The sequence below is a fragment of the Lemur catta genome, chromosome 7 (assembly GCF_020740605.2).
Source record: "Lemur catta isolate mLemCat1 chromosome 7, mLemCat1.pri, whole genome shotgun sequence".
NCBI lineage: Eukaryota > Metazoa > Chordata > Mammalia > Primates > Lemuridae > Lemur > Lemur catta.
Window position 1 is genome coordinate 70,624,756 of NC_059134.1, and position 19,416 is coordinate 70,644,171.

Genomic DNA, 19,416 nt, shown 5'->3' on the forward strand with positions numbered 1-19,416 from the left:
TGGGTAAAACATGCCTATAGAATCAGAGAGCTCTAACATGAGAGGGATATTAAAGATCACCTTATCCACACTCCTCATTTCGCACGAGGAAACTTTGAGGTGTAGAGATTAATTGCCCAAGTCTTACAGTTAGTAAATGGCAAAATCACAATGGGACTTCAAATGTAACTATCCCCAAAGTTTCACACTTGCCATCAAAATGAATTTCTAAAATGATCTGCTGAATTGTTTCAATGGCATCCAGACTGAGCTTTAAAAACTCCTAATGCAATTAATTTAACTGGCCTCTCTTCTTGATTTCATTTGTTCTAGATAATCTGTCTTCTAGTAGAATGGGAGATTCAGATCATGGGTGCAGTGGAAACTAAATTTTCTAAGGTTAGGGTTATGGAATAGATGTTATTAGAAGGAGATGGCTCAAGGATTTTTGGCAATCAATCTAGTCTTATGAGCCACCAATACTTCTTCACCCTGAAAATTGATGAAAGTATTTGAAAAGTGCCTAATATTTCTGTGGTTTGAAAAATTAAAAAAAAAAGACTTTCAGAAGTCTCTGTATTTAATTAAAGTTTTCTGCTTTTTAATGAAAACCATAAAAAAATTTCCTCCAACAAAGGCAACCAATTTGGTCAGCTCATCTTGGAGAAAAATGGAAGGCAGTATGGCTCAGATGCTATGTAGTTAGACAGATCTGGGTTTGAATTGTGGATTTGATCTTTCCCAGATAAGTAACTTTGGATAAATTATTTTCCTTTTGTAAACTGTAGTTGCATCTACCTATAAAAGAGAGTTAATAATTTTTTCTTTGTAGCATTTTTACAAGGAATAAATGGGAATACATGTAAATTTCCTAACACAGTGATTAGAACCCAGTACCCACTCACTAAACAGTAGTTCCCTTTAGAAATAGTGGCAGTAGTAATGGCAATAAAAGTAGTACATTAGAATGTTTATTCCAGTACCAAGAACATAACAGGTACTTAACTCCTATTTGCTCCCTCTGTAGACTTCCCTCATATCTGGGAGATGTTTCCTATACCGTATGTCCTATTCTTCAGGTAGTTATAAAGTAAACCCACAAGTTAGCTGGGGAGTGCAATGTACTCCTTAACGCAGCCCAAAAGCTAAAAATATATTTCAAGCTAAAAATATATTTCAAAGCTAAAAACATATTTCAAAATGTTCTCTATGGTACAGACTAAAATGCAACAAATAGGCATAAGGCCCAACCAAGAAAGACTATCTCATATCTCCCCAGTTCACGTATGTGGGAACAGTAACCAAACCATAGAGCTCAGCCAGAGCCAGGAAAAAGGAAGAGCCCATTATCTTGTAAATTTACAGCTCAGCTTTTTATAAAGGACACACTGGAATGACAATGGATTAGAATTATTGACCAAGAAGCTGTAATAAACGGAGGGCAAGGAAGTTTTAGGGACATTTGACAGTTGTTTTTCTTTCTTCCCTACTAGGAGGTCTGTAACTCTGCAGCACGGAGCAGCTATTATCCTGTTTCATTTTGTTCTCATGTAGGATCGACTTTCCCACAGAACAGGGAGCTTATATTGAATCACCATGAAGTGATTTCTCCACCATGAAAGTAAAAGAATATATATATATATTAAAACCAGCAAGCTTCAATTTGTATTTTTAATACAATTTTAAATGGTTGAATATATTGCTTATGAAATGCTTCTCTCTGGGGCTGAGAATTGGGATATTAAGTTTTAGTTCAGAGTTACTTTTTAGAGCCTATTCCTAAACATAACACTTTATAGTATAATGCAAATGGTGATGCATTCTTACACAATCTCTCTCCCCCCTCCATACCATGACCTGACACAGTGGGGCATCATGTGTAAGGTGTAAATATCCATTGAATAAAAAATTTTAAAAATCACTCTCCTAAGTGAGACGCAAAGAGTGATCTGTAAAGGCATCAATCAGTCACAGCAGGCAGAGTGAAAATCGTACTTATATGTGTAATATATCCAGGAGGAGAGGAGGAGTTATTTTTCATATGATTTGAATGAAAACCCACCTAACACTTGGTCATCTTTCTCATGTTGTAACATGGAAAGACACCCACTTGAACAACCCTCTGAAAGGATATTAAAGAGAGCAGAAGAATTGAGACTAACAGATCTCCAAGGCCAACCTAACTGTTGCATTTCCATTATTCTTAACCTCTATAATCTAAGTTGATCTTGAGCAGTTAAAAAGGTTAATTCCTGTTTATTTGGTGACAAAGTCTAAATTCCTTAGCCTGGCATTCAAGGTCCTCCACAAAATGGAATCCAGCTATTTCTAGAACATACTCAACTCAATAAATATTTATTGAGTACAAGTACATGTAAGGCTTTTTGTTGGGCTTGAGGGAGAACACAGAGATGAAAAGATGATTCTTCCCTCCTGGAGCTTCCTTATGAATGTCCACATGCTCAATGTCTCTGTGTCTGCTTGGATTATTCCCTCAAGTGAAAGCTCTTCATCTTCTCTTTGCTTATCCAAACCTAAGCTTATCTCCAGCCATACTTCTATCAGGCGTTCTATTGTTGTCTACAAAGCACTGTAGCTTCCTCCTCTAAATAGCACTTCTTTTCTGTTTCTTTAATGATGTACTTGAACATGTAATACTTTAAGTTGCTTTGCTTTCTATGTGTGCTAACTTTGTAATCTGAACTATATTACTAGCTCTTGAAGAATATAATGTAGTCTATGGTTAAAAACATCTTTCCCTCCATGCCCATAACAGTACTGTGTATATAACAGATAATCAGTAAATTATACCTTGGTTGAACATGTGGGTAAAACTGACGATTGGGAGGCCCTGAGTAGGGATAGATCCTGGTTGGAAAGACCTGGTTCCTGGCACTGGAGATCCAGTCTACAGAGAACCATCTCTAAGGAGTATGAAAATAGCAGATAGTGGGTGTAAGCAAACAGTGATAGACAAGCAGAGTAAAATGAGACAAGGATCTGGGAAAAAAAGATAGTCAAATACAGTCTTGTGTCACTTAATGATGGGGTTATGTTCTGAGAAATTCATCAGACGATTTTGTCATTGTGCAAACATCACATGTTCTTACACAAACCTAGATAGTACAGCCTACCACACACCTAGGCTACATGGTCTAGCCTGTTGATCTCAGGCTATAAACATGTACAGCACAATACTATACTGAATACTATAGGCAACTGTAACACGATGGTTAAGTATTTGTATATCTAAACAGATCTAAACATAGAAAAGGCACCAAGGGAGGATTCTGGGACAGGGACCTAGGCAATGTCCACATCTCAAAAGCTAAAGAGTCAGTCCAAACATGACAGATAAGGACTGACTTTGCAGTCCCATTGGGAACATATGCTAGCTGTTCTCATCTTGGGTCTAATTTTCATGGCAGATGGTATTAATCTATTGTTGCTCAGTTGCTGTAGCAAGTTGGGGAAGCACAGTTGTCCCCCACTATCTGAGGGGAACTGGTTCCAGGAGCCCCTGTGGATACCAAGATCTGCAGATGATTAAGTCCTTGATATAAAATGGCATAATACTTGCATATATCCTGTGCATATCTTCCCATATAAGTTAAATAACTTCTAGACTACTTATAATACCTAATAAAATATAAATGTTATGCACATAGTTATTACATTATATTGTTTAGGAAATAGGGACAAGGAAAAAAAGTCTGTATGTATTTCAGTACAGAAGCAACCATCCATTTTTGTGTGTAAATATTTTTGATCTGCCGTTGGTTGAATCCACAGATGTAGTACTTGTAGATATGGAGGGCGGAGGGTACGTCTGTGTGATTCATTAATGGCATAGACAGGCATTTCTTTCCAAGGGTAGAGAATATTCAGTCAGAAAAGTAGATCATTTTTCATTATGATTATACACACTGCCATTGTCACCCAGTGAGAAACCAGCTATTGGGAAGAATAGGCTCCTCAGTAAAGGGAGGCTGGGTTTTTAATTGGGCTTTCTAGCTTAAGCAACAATAAGAAGCAGGTTGAGTTCCTTTTATGGAGTATTAGGGGATGGAGTTATACAAGAATCTTGACATTTTACTCTCTTGCCCCATCAGGACTATCCATCACTTGGAGAGTTCAATGGAAATTGTTTTCTACCAACATTAAAAGTTATTTGGGAGCTTTTAAGACACAGCAAATATATTTCTTTAAGAGAAGTTTATTTGCTTGTTTAGGAGAGCTGCACTTTATATATAGTGCTGATATAAACTGGTGCACAGGATCCTCTAAAACTGTTTATATCCACAGTAAAATACATTTTTGTGATACTCATACAACAGAGTTAGTCCAGAGCCAAGGGCTTCGTGAACTCTGCTTATCTCCCAGCCTGTGTGTCTGTTACTCATCTTCACCATGTCTTGGGCCTCCCTCACTCTCCATCCTGGCCTCAGGCACCAGCCTCTTGGTTCCACAGAGACGTCTTTGCCAATTCATTTCCCTGAGATGCTTGGACACACTATTTCAGGCAGCTGTGGAAGGCCAGACCCATATGCCCACAGCACAGCTCTGGGTAATGCTCCTTCTGATTTACCTGGGTCTTTTCTTTTTATCTGTATAATTCCTCACCTTTTATTCCTGGTATGTGTCCTAGTAGTTAGATCCCTTCTTGAGCAAAGGCACATCATCTCTGGCATATTTCTGCAATAATTGCTTTTATTTAGGAGATTGCATTGGTACTTATTACATTCTACTTGCCTTAAAGGTGAATGATTTCAATTACACGGCAGTGAAATTAGAGAGTTAAAAAGAAAACACTGTCAACTACAAACCTTCTAGACCAAATTCCTCACTTACAGATGAGAAAATTTAGGGGGAAGGAAATGACTTGTATGAAATGGAACAACTAGAATTTAAGTCTTCTAGTCCTTGAACAAATGTCTGAAGGGGTATCAGATGGAAAAATGATTTTTATTCTGTTGGAGTCCAGAAGTCAGACTAGAACCAATGGGTGGAAGTTACAAGGAAATAGAGACAAATGTTGGCTATAAATTGTTACATAAAGAACTAAGTGAATTAGAATGAGCTTGTCGAAAAGTAGTCAGTTTTCTGTCATTACACCATTACAGGCATTTAAACAGAAGTGAAATGACCACTTGTCAGGGATATGAGAGGAGATTTCTTGGCTGGAATTATAGATTTGATGACCTCTCTTCTTTATTCCAAATCTGAGAATCTTGGTGTTGTAACGTGAAGGACTGTATTCTGGTAGGTTTCAACTAATGACCTTTACATTTCAAAGTATAAGCAGTTATAGCATTTAAATCCCTCCTCAGATTAGGCTACAATACAGTTTGCCTCTGCTTCCTTTAACAAGTCGTGTATCACAGATTCAATCTTCTTTTTCTACCAGGAATAAGGATCCAGGGAGGACAAGGGAAATGAGAAAAGCTTCAAAGATTTCCAGGAGTATGGATCGAAAAATAAGCAGGAATTTGAACAGAGGACATTCTTATTAAGTGGTGCATTTTAAAGGAAAAAGAAAAACCATTGCAGTCTCTGCTATTTGTCCACAAACAAACTTAGAAGCAATTGAAGGTTCACATACACACACAGACACAAAGAAGCTTTCAGAAGGGTAAGGCCATCTAGCTGGGATCCAATCCACAAATTCAGTACAAAACTATAAAATGTTTCTAAAAAATCTGAGAGCAACCGTCCTAAAAGGGGATATTCTTAGTGTACATATCTATTTCCATTCAAATCAATGCAAGTTTTTAATAGATGAAGGACAGCACATCATTCTAGTTCTAATCCAGGGTCCACAGTCCAAAGATAATCACTTTCAGAGCTCATCCCTAAATGGTAGGTTCATATTTCACTACTCCCAAAATTAAAATGAGGTACAGCCTCCCTCTGAGGCTGGGACACATTAATTGAATGTGAACATTTAAAAAGGTGTTAGAAGAATGTTTTCTTACCCAAACTGTACTTCAGAACAGAAAAAAAAGTATCCATTTAGAAACACCAAGTATAAGATAAAAAAGAAACAAAATGGAAAGAATATATTTTTAAAAGCCAAGACATGACTATTATCGCTTGAGGAAAAGAAGAAAAGCAGAGAGAAAGAGGAGGGAGCCCATCTGTAAAAGCAACTGGGAAATATTACTGGAAAGATCTTCTCATTAATAAAAAGAAAAGCTCAAGGAACATAAACACTCGATTCAGCAAGTGGCACAAATATATTTTCTAAGGAATTGCTCTCCTTTTTTATTTCTCTGTAAATACTAAATAGAACCTATTGTGGATAGATCATCTTTCTTATAAGAAATACACTCAGTATTTTATGAAGATCCTAATAATAATCATGGATTTGGAAGGAACCTTAGAGATAATCAAATCCAACACGCCTCTTTTAAAAGATAAAGAAATTTAAGCCCAGAAGCACTTGTTTTCAGTCATTTAGCAAAGGAACTTTAATCCAAATCTCCCAATAACCAGGCCAGAGCCTTTTCTACTCTACTACATAACCTTGAAATTAAGAGAGTCGGGATAAGAATTGCACTCTTGCCTAAGCAGAACAAGAAGAGGGGAAATGCCAGATGAAAAGTCCATAAAAAGTTCAACAGCTGTTCACCATTCTAAATTACATGGTGACAGACTCAACTAATCAAGTCCTCTCTCCCATACATGTCCTACATAGGATCTAACAAATTTTGTATACTCAATACGTGTTAAGACTCCAACTGCTTCAAAGTATAACAAAACCTTAAACATGTTTCCTAACTCCCCAGCACCAATGAATTTGTAGTTTTATAAATATCATGGTGAACAAGAAATGCTGTCTTGTCACATTCAAGCCAAATAACAGCTGGACTTTAAAAATAAAATTTTGAAGGCATTTGCCTTTTATATTTTTAATTTCTGTTTTCCTTGCCTATGGTTTTGTCATTTGATTTTGATGAGTGGTTAATACACATGCACAGCTGCCTCTTTTGGTGACCTTTTCCTCGCTGCCTCCAGGCTCAGGGCCATGAAGCAGGTCTACAAGTGCTTACTAAGTGATATTGTCATTTTCACCACTGACGGACGTTTCATCTGGGATGCCTGGCTAGAAAGGGCCTTGTCTTCTGGGGTGACTTACTTTAGTCACTTCAGAAGCCCATAGGAGGATGGAGTAGAAGTGGAGGGAGGGCATAGCCCCTTAAAATTGCTGATCCAAAGCCAGAGGAAACCTACAGGTGATTATATATGTACTGAGGGAGGGGACATCCTGGGCTAGAGGCACAGAATTTACCTATCAACTCAGCTTCCCCAAGTAGCTCTCACTCTGAATTCTCTGTAGAGCACAAAGAAGTACCAATCTTCTAAGCATTTTTCTCCATGATAATTATGTATGTATGTATGCATTTCCTTTTTAATCTCTGTCTTTCCTCAATAGACCATAAGCTCAAAAGAGCAGGGACAACTCTGTTTTTTCCCCCCACAGTTTGGCACAGTGTAGGCACTCAAGAAATGTTGGTTGCTTTTTGGAACCAGAGACTGAGTGAAGGAGCAAATAAATTTTTTTAGTTATTCTGATACTTCAGTTTCTTTTTAATGTCCCTGTTAAGGGAAATATGAAGAAGCAAAGTAGAGGAAGTATTATGTGTACCTGTTATCTACTTTGACTTCAGTATGAACTGTAACTCCAGCAGGCTTTGCAATCAGCTCACACTTGAACAGAAGCCAGGAAATACACTGAAGTCAGCAGAAGGCTGCTACCCATCCTAGCAGTCCTCACAAAGGCATTGCGCTTCTGTCAGTATTAGAACAGGTAACTTGACTCCATTCATGAACTCACAGTCCCCTAAAAGCACATGAGGTCTCAATGGCAACTCTGGGCAAACTTCTGAAGGGAGATTTTCACACACCCCTTAAGCTCCTGGGCCACTACAGCCCTCCTACTGTTACACTCACCAGGCATTGCTGCTATGTGTGACACAGTAACATGAGAGCTGGTGCATGGCATGACTTGCTATATTTAGGGGAAAGGAAATGGGCCGTTTTGAAGAAGGTCTCAAGGAGTTTGTTCAGAAAAACAAAGGGACCACATGTTTATCTGCATATACAGGGGGTGCAGTATGGCAGGCTGCTTGGGATCAAGTCTCAGCTCTCTCCTTCCTAACTCTGTGGCTCACAGCAAGTTACTTAATTACTCTCAGTCTCAATTTTATCACCTGTAAAATGGAAAAAAAAATCAGTATCTTCTTTACAATGTGTATAAGGATTACATGAGAAAATGTGCATAAAAAGCTTAACACAGTCTCTGGCATATAAGTGCTTGAAAAATGTTTGCTAAAAAAAACAAAGTAACCAGGAAAGTTGGTTTGAATCTATACAATCTGGGTACTGAATGGAATTTCTAAAAATATTTCCATATAATATGTTACTCTACAGTTATGTTTTTAAATTTTTCCTTTTATAGTAGTTACTAACTCTGACCATGATTTTTAATTTATCAAGCAGATAATATCATTAACTAGATCACAGCATTACTGAGAGGCAACTGACTGTATTTACACCCAGTATGCAGTTAAGAAAATATGTGAAAGCAAATGAAAAAGAGTCCATGGCAAATTAAGAAAAGTCTATGAGAGCAAGGGTAAGATGATAGAGCTCTGTTAACTCCTAGTCTGTGGCAAAATGAACAGACTAAATACTCCAAAGTAATGAAAAACAAATTATCTCATTAAATACGGTCAAAGATTTAGGTATTCTATTGTACAATTGTCCAATGAAACCAAGATGGGCCAGAGCACACAGATTTTCAGGTCAGCCACATTTCCTGTGTTGCAGTCAAACGGTTAACTGTTTAAGTTGCATCATTTGGACTCTCTGGCTCCCTAGGCAGAGGAAACTCAACCCTTACCAGGGGAAAGCCTACATTTCTGAGTGCCTATGAAAATGTGAATGTGCTCTTGGTACACATTCTCCAAGGAAGGCGGCAAGCATATTTCTGGTTTTGAATCCTCTTTATTCCTCCTTTCCTACTCTTCCGCCTTTCTCTTCCTTATCCTCCTGCCTTCCCTTCCTTTCCCTTCTCTTCCCCTCCTCCCTGCCTCTCCACCTCCCCCCACACACGTACATACCAATCAGAATTTGCTTTAACACCTTGTCCCCAGTACTATCATTAAACATTAGTCTTTCTTAATGGCATGAAAACTCTGCCTTCTGAAAACTTTCTCAAGTACTTCCTAATGTCTGACACTACCCATCTCTTAGTGCTCATTCCAGGGGTTTCTGAACAGCCTGGGATACCCAAAGCTATCACTAGGAGCCATGCCCAGTTCAGAGGCTGCTATGAAGTGTCTTCATGTGTTTTCAAGGGATTAGGGTCCTGGAAGAAATCTTGCCAGTAAAAGGAATACTAGTAAGAATCTTCCCCTTAAGCCAGAGAAAGACTTTAGCTGGGACGAAAGATGGGTGAAATATCATGTTACTCTGAAGAGAACAAATTAATCTTCCCTGACTGGTAAGACAGACTCTGCCAAAGGAATAGCTAACGGGAAAACCAGTCCCTACTCTGTGATGACACAGTAAATAACCAGGCAACATTACTACCGAAGTGCTGACCTAACTCATAAATTGTACCCAGACTCTGGGGAGCAATTTCTGCTGATGTGCTGCTTGTGCATTTAAAACAAACAAACAAAAAGGGGAGAGACGTGAACAGACATTGATAGTGCCGTGGGTAAACATTCTGAGAGTAAGACTGGTCTTGCTACCCGGACTTCCAAAAGACTTTAGTAATGGGTAGTGTGTAGACACAGGTTGGGCTTTCCCTAAGCCATTATTAAGTTTATGCTAAATTTGCTGCAAACCATCATTCAGGCCCCAAAATGGTTTGATTGCTCCTGGGACTTACTTGGTTTGGATATACTAATTACTCTGATTTGATCATTCCACGTGTATACATGTATCAAGTCAAATCTCTTTGTACCCCATAAACATATACAATTATTACTTGCCAATTAAAAATAAAATAAATTTAAAAAACATGCTCCTTTGTATGTTTTCCTTTTTTTAAATAAGAATGTAGTGAGGCACATGAAACACAGAATTCTGTTGTTCATTGGAATGTAGAGGATTCTTTTATTTTAAAACTTTAAAATGGAATCTTAAAGTTCTTGGATTGCTATGTGTTCGGTAATATAGGATCTAGCTGCTTCTCAAAGTCCTCTACTATTATAAATATATATATATATATGTATATATAAAAATATATTTCCTACTTTGCCTAGGAAATCTGACTGGTGACTCCTAAGAAAGACCATAAAGGTCCTAAATCTAAATCAGACATACCTTTGGAAACAACACAAAGCAGCAGAAAAGAGCTAGGGAAAAGCCACTCACCCTCTGCGTCTTCTGGCCGCGTAAGATCGATGACACCTGGGCCCAGCTTTCCATCTTCACTTGACTTTCCTGTTAACTGGGACCCCAAATTCTCAAAGCGCGTTCTTTCCTAGAGGAAGGAATAATCAGAGGCTTATTGTAGCTTCCAAGCAGCCACTTTTCCCTTCCAGTTTCTATCTTGCTTAATGGGTAAAACTTTGCTTTACAAACATCATTTCTGACCAACTTGGGCTCTGAAAAGCTTTCAGGAAGATTCCACTAAAGCCTGTGTGTGGCACTGACAGCACTGACAGCATCTAGGCCATAGTACCTGTAAGGAAAGAAAACCTGTGAGAGGGAACCTGCCAGAGCTGTTCTGCACATCTTCTCTCTGCTGGATCTGCTCCAGTAATCTAAAAGGAATGCGGTAGAGGGTTGAGCCAAAAACACAAACCCTTGAAAGAGAAGTTCCTATTAAAGTATACTGCTAAATTTAATGGAAGAGGAATTTTCCCACTTAGAGATCATAGTTTACATTGGTATTCCTGGGGAAATACAAATCAGAATTTTATGCACAAAGATTTTAAAAACAAACATTTCAAAGTAGGCTGACCAGATGATGGCATTGATGCTATTATTCTGCCTCAGAGTTTCAACTGTGACTTCCTGGGACATGAAAAGGAGGACTAGCCATTGATCCAGGAAAGTTAAATACCCCTGCTATTTTAGGAGGGAAACCCAGAGATGTTTTGCTTCTTCACTAGTTCTTCTAGGAGCAGGAGTCTGAAGCATCACAGTGAAGGTTTCCTCTGCAGCTCTCTGGATCAGTAGCAGAGGGCTCACTGGCCATCATTAATATGGTGTTCTTGTCTACAGAAACGTAGCGCATGTCCCCCTCTTGCCTCCTTGCTACTCTCCAGACTCAAACTTGGCTTTGTGTTATGCTTATGAATGAATGAAACCTTGTTGTTCATTACTATGAAACAATATTAAATGTCATGTCAGCTTGAATTTACAGACATGAAATAGCAGCTTCCAGCTCCGGGAATGGTTTCTGCATGTTATACTTAATGCATTATGCAGCAGTAGAGTGCTGATTGCTGTTCAGTCTATTGTTCAATGACCTAGTTCTGTACTGAGCATGTTCGGCATTAGATGGAAACACTCTGAGTGTTCTCTTCTGTAAGATGTTTAGAAACTTGGAAATATTCTTAAAGAGCAAACATACAATTACTTGATAGAGGCTGTGCCTCATTTGTACAGTCTCACTACATTTGTGCTTTCTAATACGATTATTTTTGAATATCATTATATTTCTATAATTAATTCCCATCAGTCAAATTGTGCAGGAAGTCTTCCAGTTCCCCCTTCATCATGGAATATGTTGAAATCTACGTTGCAAGAAAACACAGCAGAAACCTAGCTTTAATCTGCAACATTCGTATGAAAGATTTGAAATAAAAATTATAATCATGAATTTCCCTAACAGGGTAATACTAAACTAGTTTCAGTAGCAGTATGTGGGGAAACCTCTGAAGTACGACACTTACAAAAAACAGAATGAAAATAAAAACCAAATTAAGTATGGTTCCCTAATATCTTCTTATATGAAAACATTGCTTCACAAGAGCAAATTAACCCAGATGCAGGACACAAGGAAAAGCAACCACAAGCTGTGTGGGAGTTTCACACATTGTCGGGGAAAGGACAGCTGCTTTTAATCAGCCAATTTCTATTTTTGAGTAGCACTTTTGGTTGTCATGATGTAAAGAAAAAGAATTAAAGTGAAGATGAGTAGTACCCGGGAAAGCAAAATATTCAACCTTTGTTTTATCACATTGTTTCGCATTTCAAATATTTGCATGTGAATGCTTTCCCTGTGTTAAATGCAAAAGGAGTTTTGAAGTGACACCTGCAATCTTCTGGGAAGAACAACCTTTAACTGTATTTTCATAGGGGGAAAAACAACTTTCTCTGAAAATCAACAGACCGTGCTACCTATCAATATGCATATTTCAAGTATCTTTCTAGTCATTCATTCTCTTTGATTTTACTGGAAAATATTCTCAGTAAAAAAAAAATAAAGTTCCTGAAAGAATATCAATATTTTGACAAGGAAGGAGAAGAGGGAAAATTACATGCCATGGTTTGTAAAATCCTAAGACAACAAAGCTTACATGATGATAATATCTTTTCTTTTATAAAAAATGAAGTGCACTCACAATTCAGTAGTATCAGCTTGTTTTTAATAATAACAAAAAACATTCAGAACATTCAACAACACATTCACAGTGTCTTTGAAGTCATACATTTTTCTGACTTCATTGAAAAAAAAAACTCCTCTGCAGAGATACTTTTCCTATAAAATATCAATATTTTGACAGAGTAGAAGTCAAGGAAGAATATCCCATGAAACACTTGTCAAATAGGAAGAAAATAAATCAATGACAGAAATTGTTTTGGGCAGTGAGTTGCATTTCAACTGGTAATATTAAGCACTTGTATTTGAGATTAAAGAACGACCCTGCAAAGCCATGCCCTTTCATATAAATTTCCACCTAGTCTCCCAGAAGATTTCCTTTTTTTCTTCAAAGAATAGCTCAGAATATTTATTTGCCAGCCACATAACCATAAGATAAGAGGGCCTGATGTCTACAAGTTACGTCTGGGCAGCTGAGCTAAGCAAAGATTTTACCAGTGAGGTTGAACATGAGCCTAGTAAATACAGGACGTGGGCACAGAGAGAAGTACAAAGATATTTTAGTTCCAAGAAGCTTAAACTTCTGGCCATTAAGTGCCAATGGGCATGTCCCTATATGGAACAAATAGAGACTGTGAGTGGGTGGCAATTTCTCTCTGCTTCTTTTTATTTTTTTAAATGTATATATATATATATATATATATATATATATATATACACATATATATATATTTTCTTCCACAACATCTCAGAAGTGGCAGTTCTTAAGTCTAAATTTCCCCACACACTTAAACTAGCTCTCACAATGTACATAGCTCCCCAGTAAGATATGTTGGAGATATAAGCAAAATACCTCAATGCTAATTTAATCCCAACCCCCCAGGAAAATTCTCCAGTCTTCATGTTGACAGTGAAATGTGCATTTTACATGCAGCAATGTGATCAGACACTTACTTATGCATTGTCAGTCACAAACATGCACGCAACATAAAAGTTATTGAAAAAAATTAAAGTCAGCTCTGCTGTGTTGTAGGACTGTTGGCTCTCTAAGTGCTTTGAAATTATGATGTATGAGGTAGATGTTGCATATTAAATAAAGATATTTAAATGATAAAGCCCCCTTTAGTGAGAGCTGATGAATGTTAAATGTTACAAGCCACAAGACGGTAGCATCCATCATCTTCACATATTATCAGAGTCAATGACAGGGCAGCCTCACTGATGACAGATAGACTGCTGCATTATTATCCCTTATTTCCAGAGTCACTGAACAAACCATTCAACTCCTCAGACATTATTTTTAACTTTGCATTAAATTAGCAACTTTTCCCTCCCTACCATGGCAAGATTGATCAATTTTGTCTTTGCATGGGTGGAGAGAGAAAGAATGGATGTGGGGTAACTAAAAGAACAGAGGTTTGTTTTCATCTAGGAAGAAAAATCAACTCCCTCTTACTGGCAACAAATGTAAAATTGTGATCTGGGGAAAGAACAGCAATGAAACAGTAAGCACACAATAATGGCTTTTCTTTGCACTTAGATAAAAGCTGAATTTTTGATGTACACAATATATTTTAATAAAATTTTATATACTATGTTTTATACACTTATTGGCTATTCCATAATAATGTGTGTGCTAACAGTAAAATTGCTCTTAAATTTATGTGCGTTATTTATACGTTCCCACGTAACAATGCTTTTTGTTGTAAAAAATATTCTGTTTATTAATGTAACTTTACAACCACTGCATCCAAGATCCGTGGTAAATTAATGACATTTTTATTATTTTATAGTGTCATTAAATTTTTACTGATCACTCCATCAAACAGAGGCAGTAAAGGCCATAATGTAAACTGGGACACTTAGATCAGGCAGCAGGAAGACATTCCATATAGTCTGAAGAAAACTGCTAGCAATAAATGATATTTATACCATCTTTAAGCATGTGAGAATACTTGGATAAGTTTGGCAAAACTGTTTCAGTAGTAGAGTGGATTGTGTACTTAAATAACAGTTTGCTTACCAGCGAGACAAGCCTTTTTCAAACCATATGCGAGGTGACTGATTGCAGCCATCTTCCGAAAACCAACACGTGAAATGTACTGATGGTCTGGGCACCCTCCCTTCTGGGTTACCAAGACTGGCCAGGCTATGCTATGCCTCCAATTATTTCAATATGGTCCCCTTTTCTACAAACTGAAGTGGAAAATGCTACAGGCTGAGAGAGGCTTTTTGTTTGCTGCTTTTCAAACAAATACATTTCATTTAAGTATACGAATACATCTGGACAATGATGTGATATATTTTATTTCAGTGGTATAAATGAGAGGTACTTACCAGCCTTTATTCAAAAGCTCATTTCTAAAGGATGTCTGAACATACAACTAAGGGGTCATTACCTATACTGTTGTTAAAACGGGTAAAAAATCGTTATCTCATGTTATTTTCATATGTAAAATACATTATAATGAGGATGCTCTCTACACTGGCTCTCTTAGATTAACCTAAATGTGTGTTATCAACTAATTGCCAAATGTTCTATTTATATATACAGAAGACAGTAAATAGAAAATTCTATGTTCATATAATCATGGATTTAGAAGTGCCTAACTCCTACATGGCGATTCTGGTATGATTCTTTTTTAAGTAAATAAGAATTTTGCTGTTACATCCTAAAATACATATTTAAACATTAAAGACTTTTTAAAATCTTTCAAATTTGTAACGATAAGGAATTTTGCCAGGAAGGCTAATGCTGCAGCCCCACCAGTCATACATTTTGTGTATTCCTAAAGCAGAGTGTTCTAAAAGAAATAACAAATATATGTATTATGAATAGAAATTCTCTAAGGCCACAATATTCTGAGATATGATCTATCCTTAAAGTTTCAGCTACGTCTAAGTTATTGAGTGCTAGCCAAATGAAGTCTTGGCGTTTTCACCCCACCTTTTAGCTTCAATTTTTTTGAACATTTGATTTCCACCTGTATATTTTAGTGTATCTCCAACTCAGGAAAACTCTTTCCTAAACTAAAAGTGAAGACTTCTCTGCAAAAGCAGCTTCCTCCTTGCTCAGCTTCCCTTCCTTTCCTGTGTTTACGTCAGTGCTAACAGGTCAGTATTAATATTATTTGTCCCACTGCCTTTCTTGCCCCTCTCTGTTCAGTCAATCATTCAGGCTTGCTCAGTTTTCTTCCCCAGAGCCTCTTGCCCTGGTCCCTCCCTCAATGCCATCCTGCCATCACTAACTACCCCAGCACACGCCTTCATGCCTGCACACCTAACTCACTGCTCCAGCCTCCATTCTGGTCTGCCTGATTCTTGGCACTGCCCTCCCCAGTCTATGTACTCACACTCCTCACAGAGTTCCACTTCATGTCTCTGATTCAAACCCTTTCCTGGCTTCCTATTTTCTTTTGCATTTCACCCAAACTCCTCCACATGGCTTTCAAGGTCTTTCATGCATTACTCCCCACATGCCTTTTTTTTTTTGAGACAGAGTCTCGCTCTGTTGCCCGGGCTAGAGTGAGTGCCGTGGCATCAGCCTGGCTCACAGCGACCTCAAACTCCTGGGCTCAAGCAATCCTTCTGCCTCAGCCTCCTGAGTAGCTGGGACTACAGGCATGTGCCACCATGCCCGGCTAATTTTTTCTATATATATATTTTTAGCTGTCCATATAGTTTCCTTCTATTTTTTTTTTTTTTTTTTTTTTTAGTAGAGACGGGGGTCTCGCTCTTGCTCAGGCTGGTCTCGAACTCCTGAGCTCAAACAGTTTGCCCGCCTCGGCCTCCCAAGTGCTAGGATTACAGGCTTGAGCCACCTCGCCCGGCCCCCACATGCCTTTTAAAACTCGATTTCCTACAATTCTCCCATCATATATATTCTCTGCTTCAGGTGGACAGTGACTCATCTTCTAATAATAAATACCAATGATCATGCCTTCCTCATGGCTGCTTGGATATGCTTCCTTTCCCTTCTTAGCCAAGTCCTATTCATATTGAAAAACCTAAGTTTTCCATGAACTCTATAATCTCTGTGATCTATCTACCCTCTGATACACAAAAATTCTTAGTTTCCCTACATAATTAGTCCCTAGTCATATACCAAGTCAGAGCATTGGGCATTTGATTCACGTGCACTCCCAAGTCTCCTGCAACAACATCAAAAGATTTTTCAAGCCAAGGATTGCATCTTAGACCTTTTCTATATATTTTGGTATTAGTGTCCATAAATACCTGCAGGTTTATACAAAGCCACATAATTGATTTACCCATATAAATAAAAAACATCCTGCACAAGTGAGTGTCCGCAAGGGCAACAATCCAAATAAGGAAATTCAGTAAAACACCTTAAATATTTTGTAAAAGAGGAAAATAGAATTTTTGAAGGAGACAATTTTAGAAGGAGACAATAGAAAAATGCAAGTTGATTAAATAACTTAATATGAAAAAGAGGTTTTGAATTCAACTTGGAATTTCTGCAGGTTAATATATCCATCTTTGCAAAGTTTTTGCAAAACACTGGCAAAAGAAGACACTATCTACCGTAAATACTTGTCTTAAAAAGTAGTACACATTTCAAAATAAAAAGTTTTGTTTTGTTTTGCTTTGAAAATATTAATAAGACAATGCTAACTAAGTATAATATTGAGAGATATTCTATCTCTTATTCTGGATAACTTACTCTAATTCCTTGCTCTGGATGTATCTTGTTGCCATGATACGATTCTCAAGAAATATTACTTAACCACACATGTGGTTTCCTTTTTGTGATTTAAAAACTCTATCACTTTATTTTCCTTTATTTTATATCCTTTATTATACATATAGTAATTTAATGGATGATCAAAAAGTGTAGGCTTTACATTGGAAAGTAGCCACATACACTTTTTAAAAGGTGATTCTTTTTGGAGGGAATTATTTTAGAGACACTGGGATTTACTTCCATAGCAATATTTTGATGGTTCTAGACTAAGCAATCATGACAATAAAGACTTTGGCTGGGAGAAATGAGGTGCATTATGGAATCTCATTGTTAAATAATATTTTGTCAGCTAAAACTATTAATTTGTCTAGCTTCTAATACACCTTTAATATCAAAATTGTGCTAGGACTCATGAATTAAGTTCTAACTAATGTTTTCCAACTGTGTTTTCCCCCATAGCACAAATACACTTACTGAAGTAAACTAGGGAAGATTACCACTTACTGATTATCTACTATGTGCAAAGCTCCTTCCAGTGAGCATTTCTTTTAACCTCACACCAATGCTACAAGGAACATACTACTATTGCTATCAATTTTATAAGAGAAAGTGAGGCTCAAAAGGAGTTTTTAATATTTTATTTAAGTCATTTAACCAAAACTTTTATAGGCATTTATGCTGAGGTGAATTTAGAATCATGACTCCACAACTTAATTACCATGTGATCTCTGAGTCTATTCCCACATTTGTAAAATGGAACAGAAAATAGTCATGCCGCAGGGCTGTGATGATTAAATGAGAGATCACATATGTGATTTGCAAAAAATAAAACAACTCATAAAATATCTACTTCTGTTAAAGATATTCAGCATTTGCTAAATGTTTCAAAGCTAAACATTAATGAAGACGGTGTCCTGATCCAAAGGCCAATGTCCCTTCTCCAGTATCAACAATGGAACTATATAACCAAAGGTGCTTTCCTTTTGTCTTGGTAGCTAAGCATCTCAGAACTACAATTATACCTCAACCCTAGTAACCATGTAGGAGCTGGATATTGTTACTCTCTACTTTTAAGCCTTCAAATCTCCCCATCACCTGTACAATAAGAGCCAAATGTCTCTGTAGAGCTTGTATGACCTTTTATGATCTTGCTCCTGTTCCCTCACCAGCTTCATGTCTTACTCATTCCAGATTATACTCTCTATTCCAATAAAATGGAATTTCTTGGAGCTTCCTGAACAAGCTTTTATATTCCAAAACCCTGTGTATTTCCATATACCATTCTTTCTTTCTAGAATGTCATCACTTTCTGATAACATCATAATTCATCCTTTCTAAGCCTAATTAAAGCATTTCTTCTGGACAAAATCTTTGTTGACTTCCTTCCACCAGCCCCAGGCAGAATCCATTAATATCACCCCTTCTTTTGTTCCATCACCATAGCATGTGTTTATAGAAAAATGTGTTACAATTATCGGTTTATATGTCTGTTTATATCTCTCCTCAACTTGTTCCTTGAGGTACAGTATCCATGTCTTATTATCCATATATCATAAGTGCCTCTTAAGATGTTACACACACTAGGCTCTGTAGTTACTAAATCCTGATAATCCTGTTAAAATTATTTCCCTTTCTTTTTTCATTTTACTTTTAGATAAAATAAGATTAATTTTCAAATCCTTTTAAAAAGCAGTGAGACATAAATGATTAAAAGACAGATAAATAGGCCGGGCGTGGTGGCTCATGCCTGTAATCCTAGCACTCTGGGAGGCCAAGGTGGGTGGATTGTTTGAGCTCAGGAGTTCGAGACCAGCCTGAGCAAGAGCGAGACCCCGTCTCTACTTAAAACTAGAAAGAAATTATATGGACAGCTAAAAAAAAAATATATATATATATATAGAAAAATTAGCCAGGCATGGTGGCACATGCCTGTAGTCCCAGCTACTCCGGAGGCTGAGGCAGTAGGATCACTTTAGCACAGGAGTTTGAGGTTGCTGTGAGCTAGGCTGATGCCACGGCACTCTAGCCCGGGCAACAGAGTGAGACTCTGTCTCAAAAAAAAAAAAAAAAAAAGACAGATAAATACAAAGGAAGGTATATAAATCAGTTAAACACTAGACTGAAATTGGCCTAGTACTGTGATACAGAAAATCTGCCTTATTAT

The 19,416-nt window shown here is 37.4% G+C and overlaps 1 protein-coding gene across 1 annotated transcript in view; it reads right to left on the minus strand.

The window, feature by feature from the left end:
* Positions 1-19,416, minus strand: part of SOX6 (SRY-box transcription factor 6) — a 383,942-nt gene that overhangs the window by 37,616 nt on the left and 326,910 nt on the right. The window contains exon 13 of the mRNA XM_045557593.1: positions 10,369-10,477. Within this exon, the coding sequence (XP_045413549.1) occupies positions 10,369-10,477 (109 nt within the window). The remainder of the gene's footprint in view (positions 1-10,368; positions 10,478-19,416) is intronic.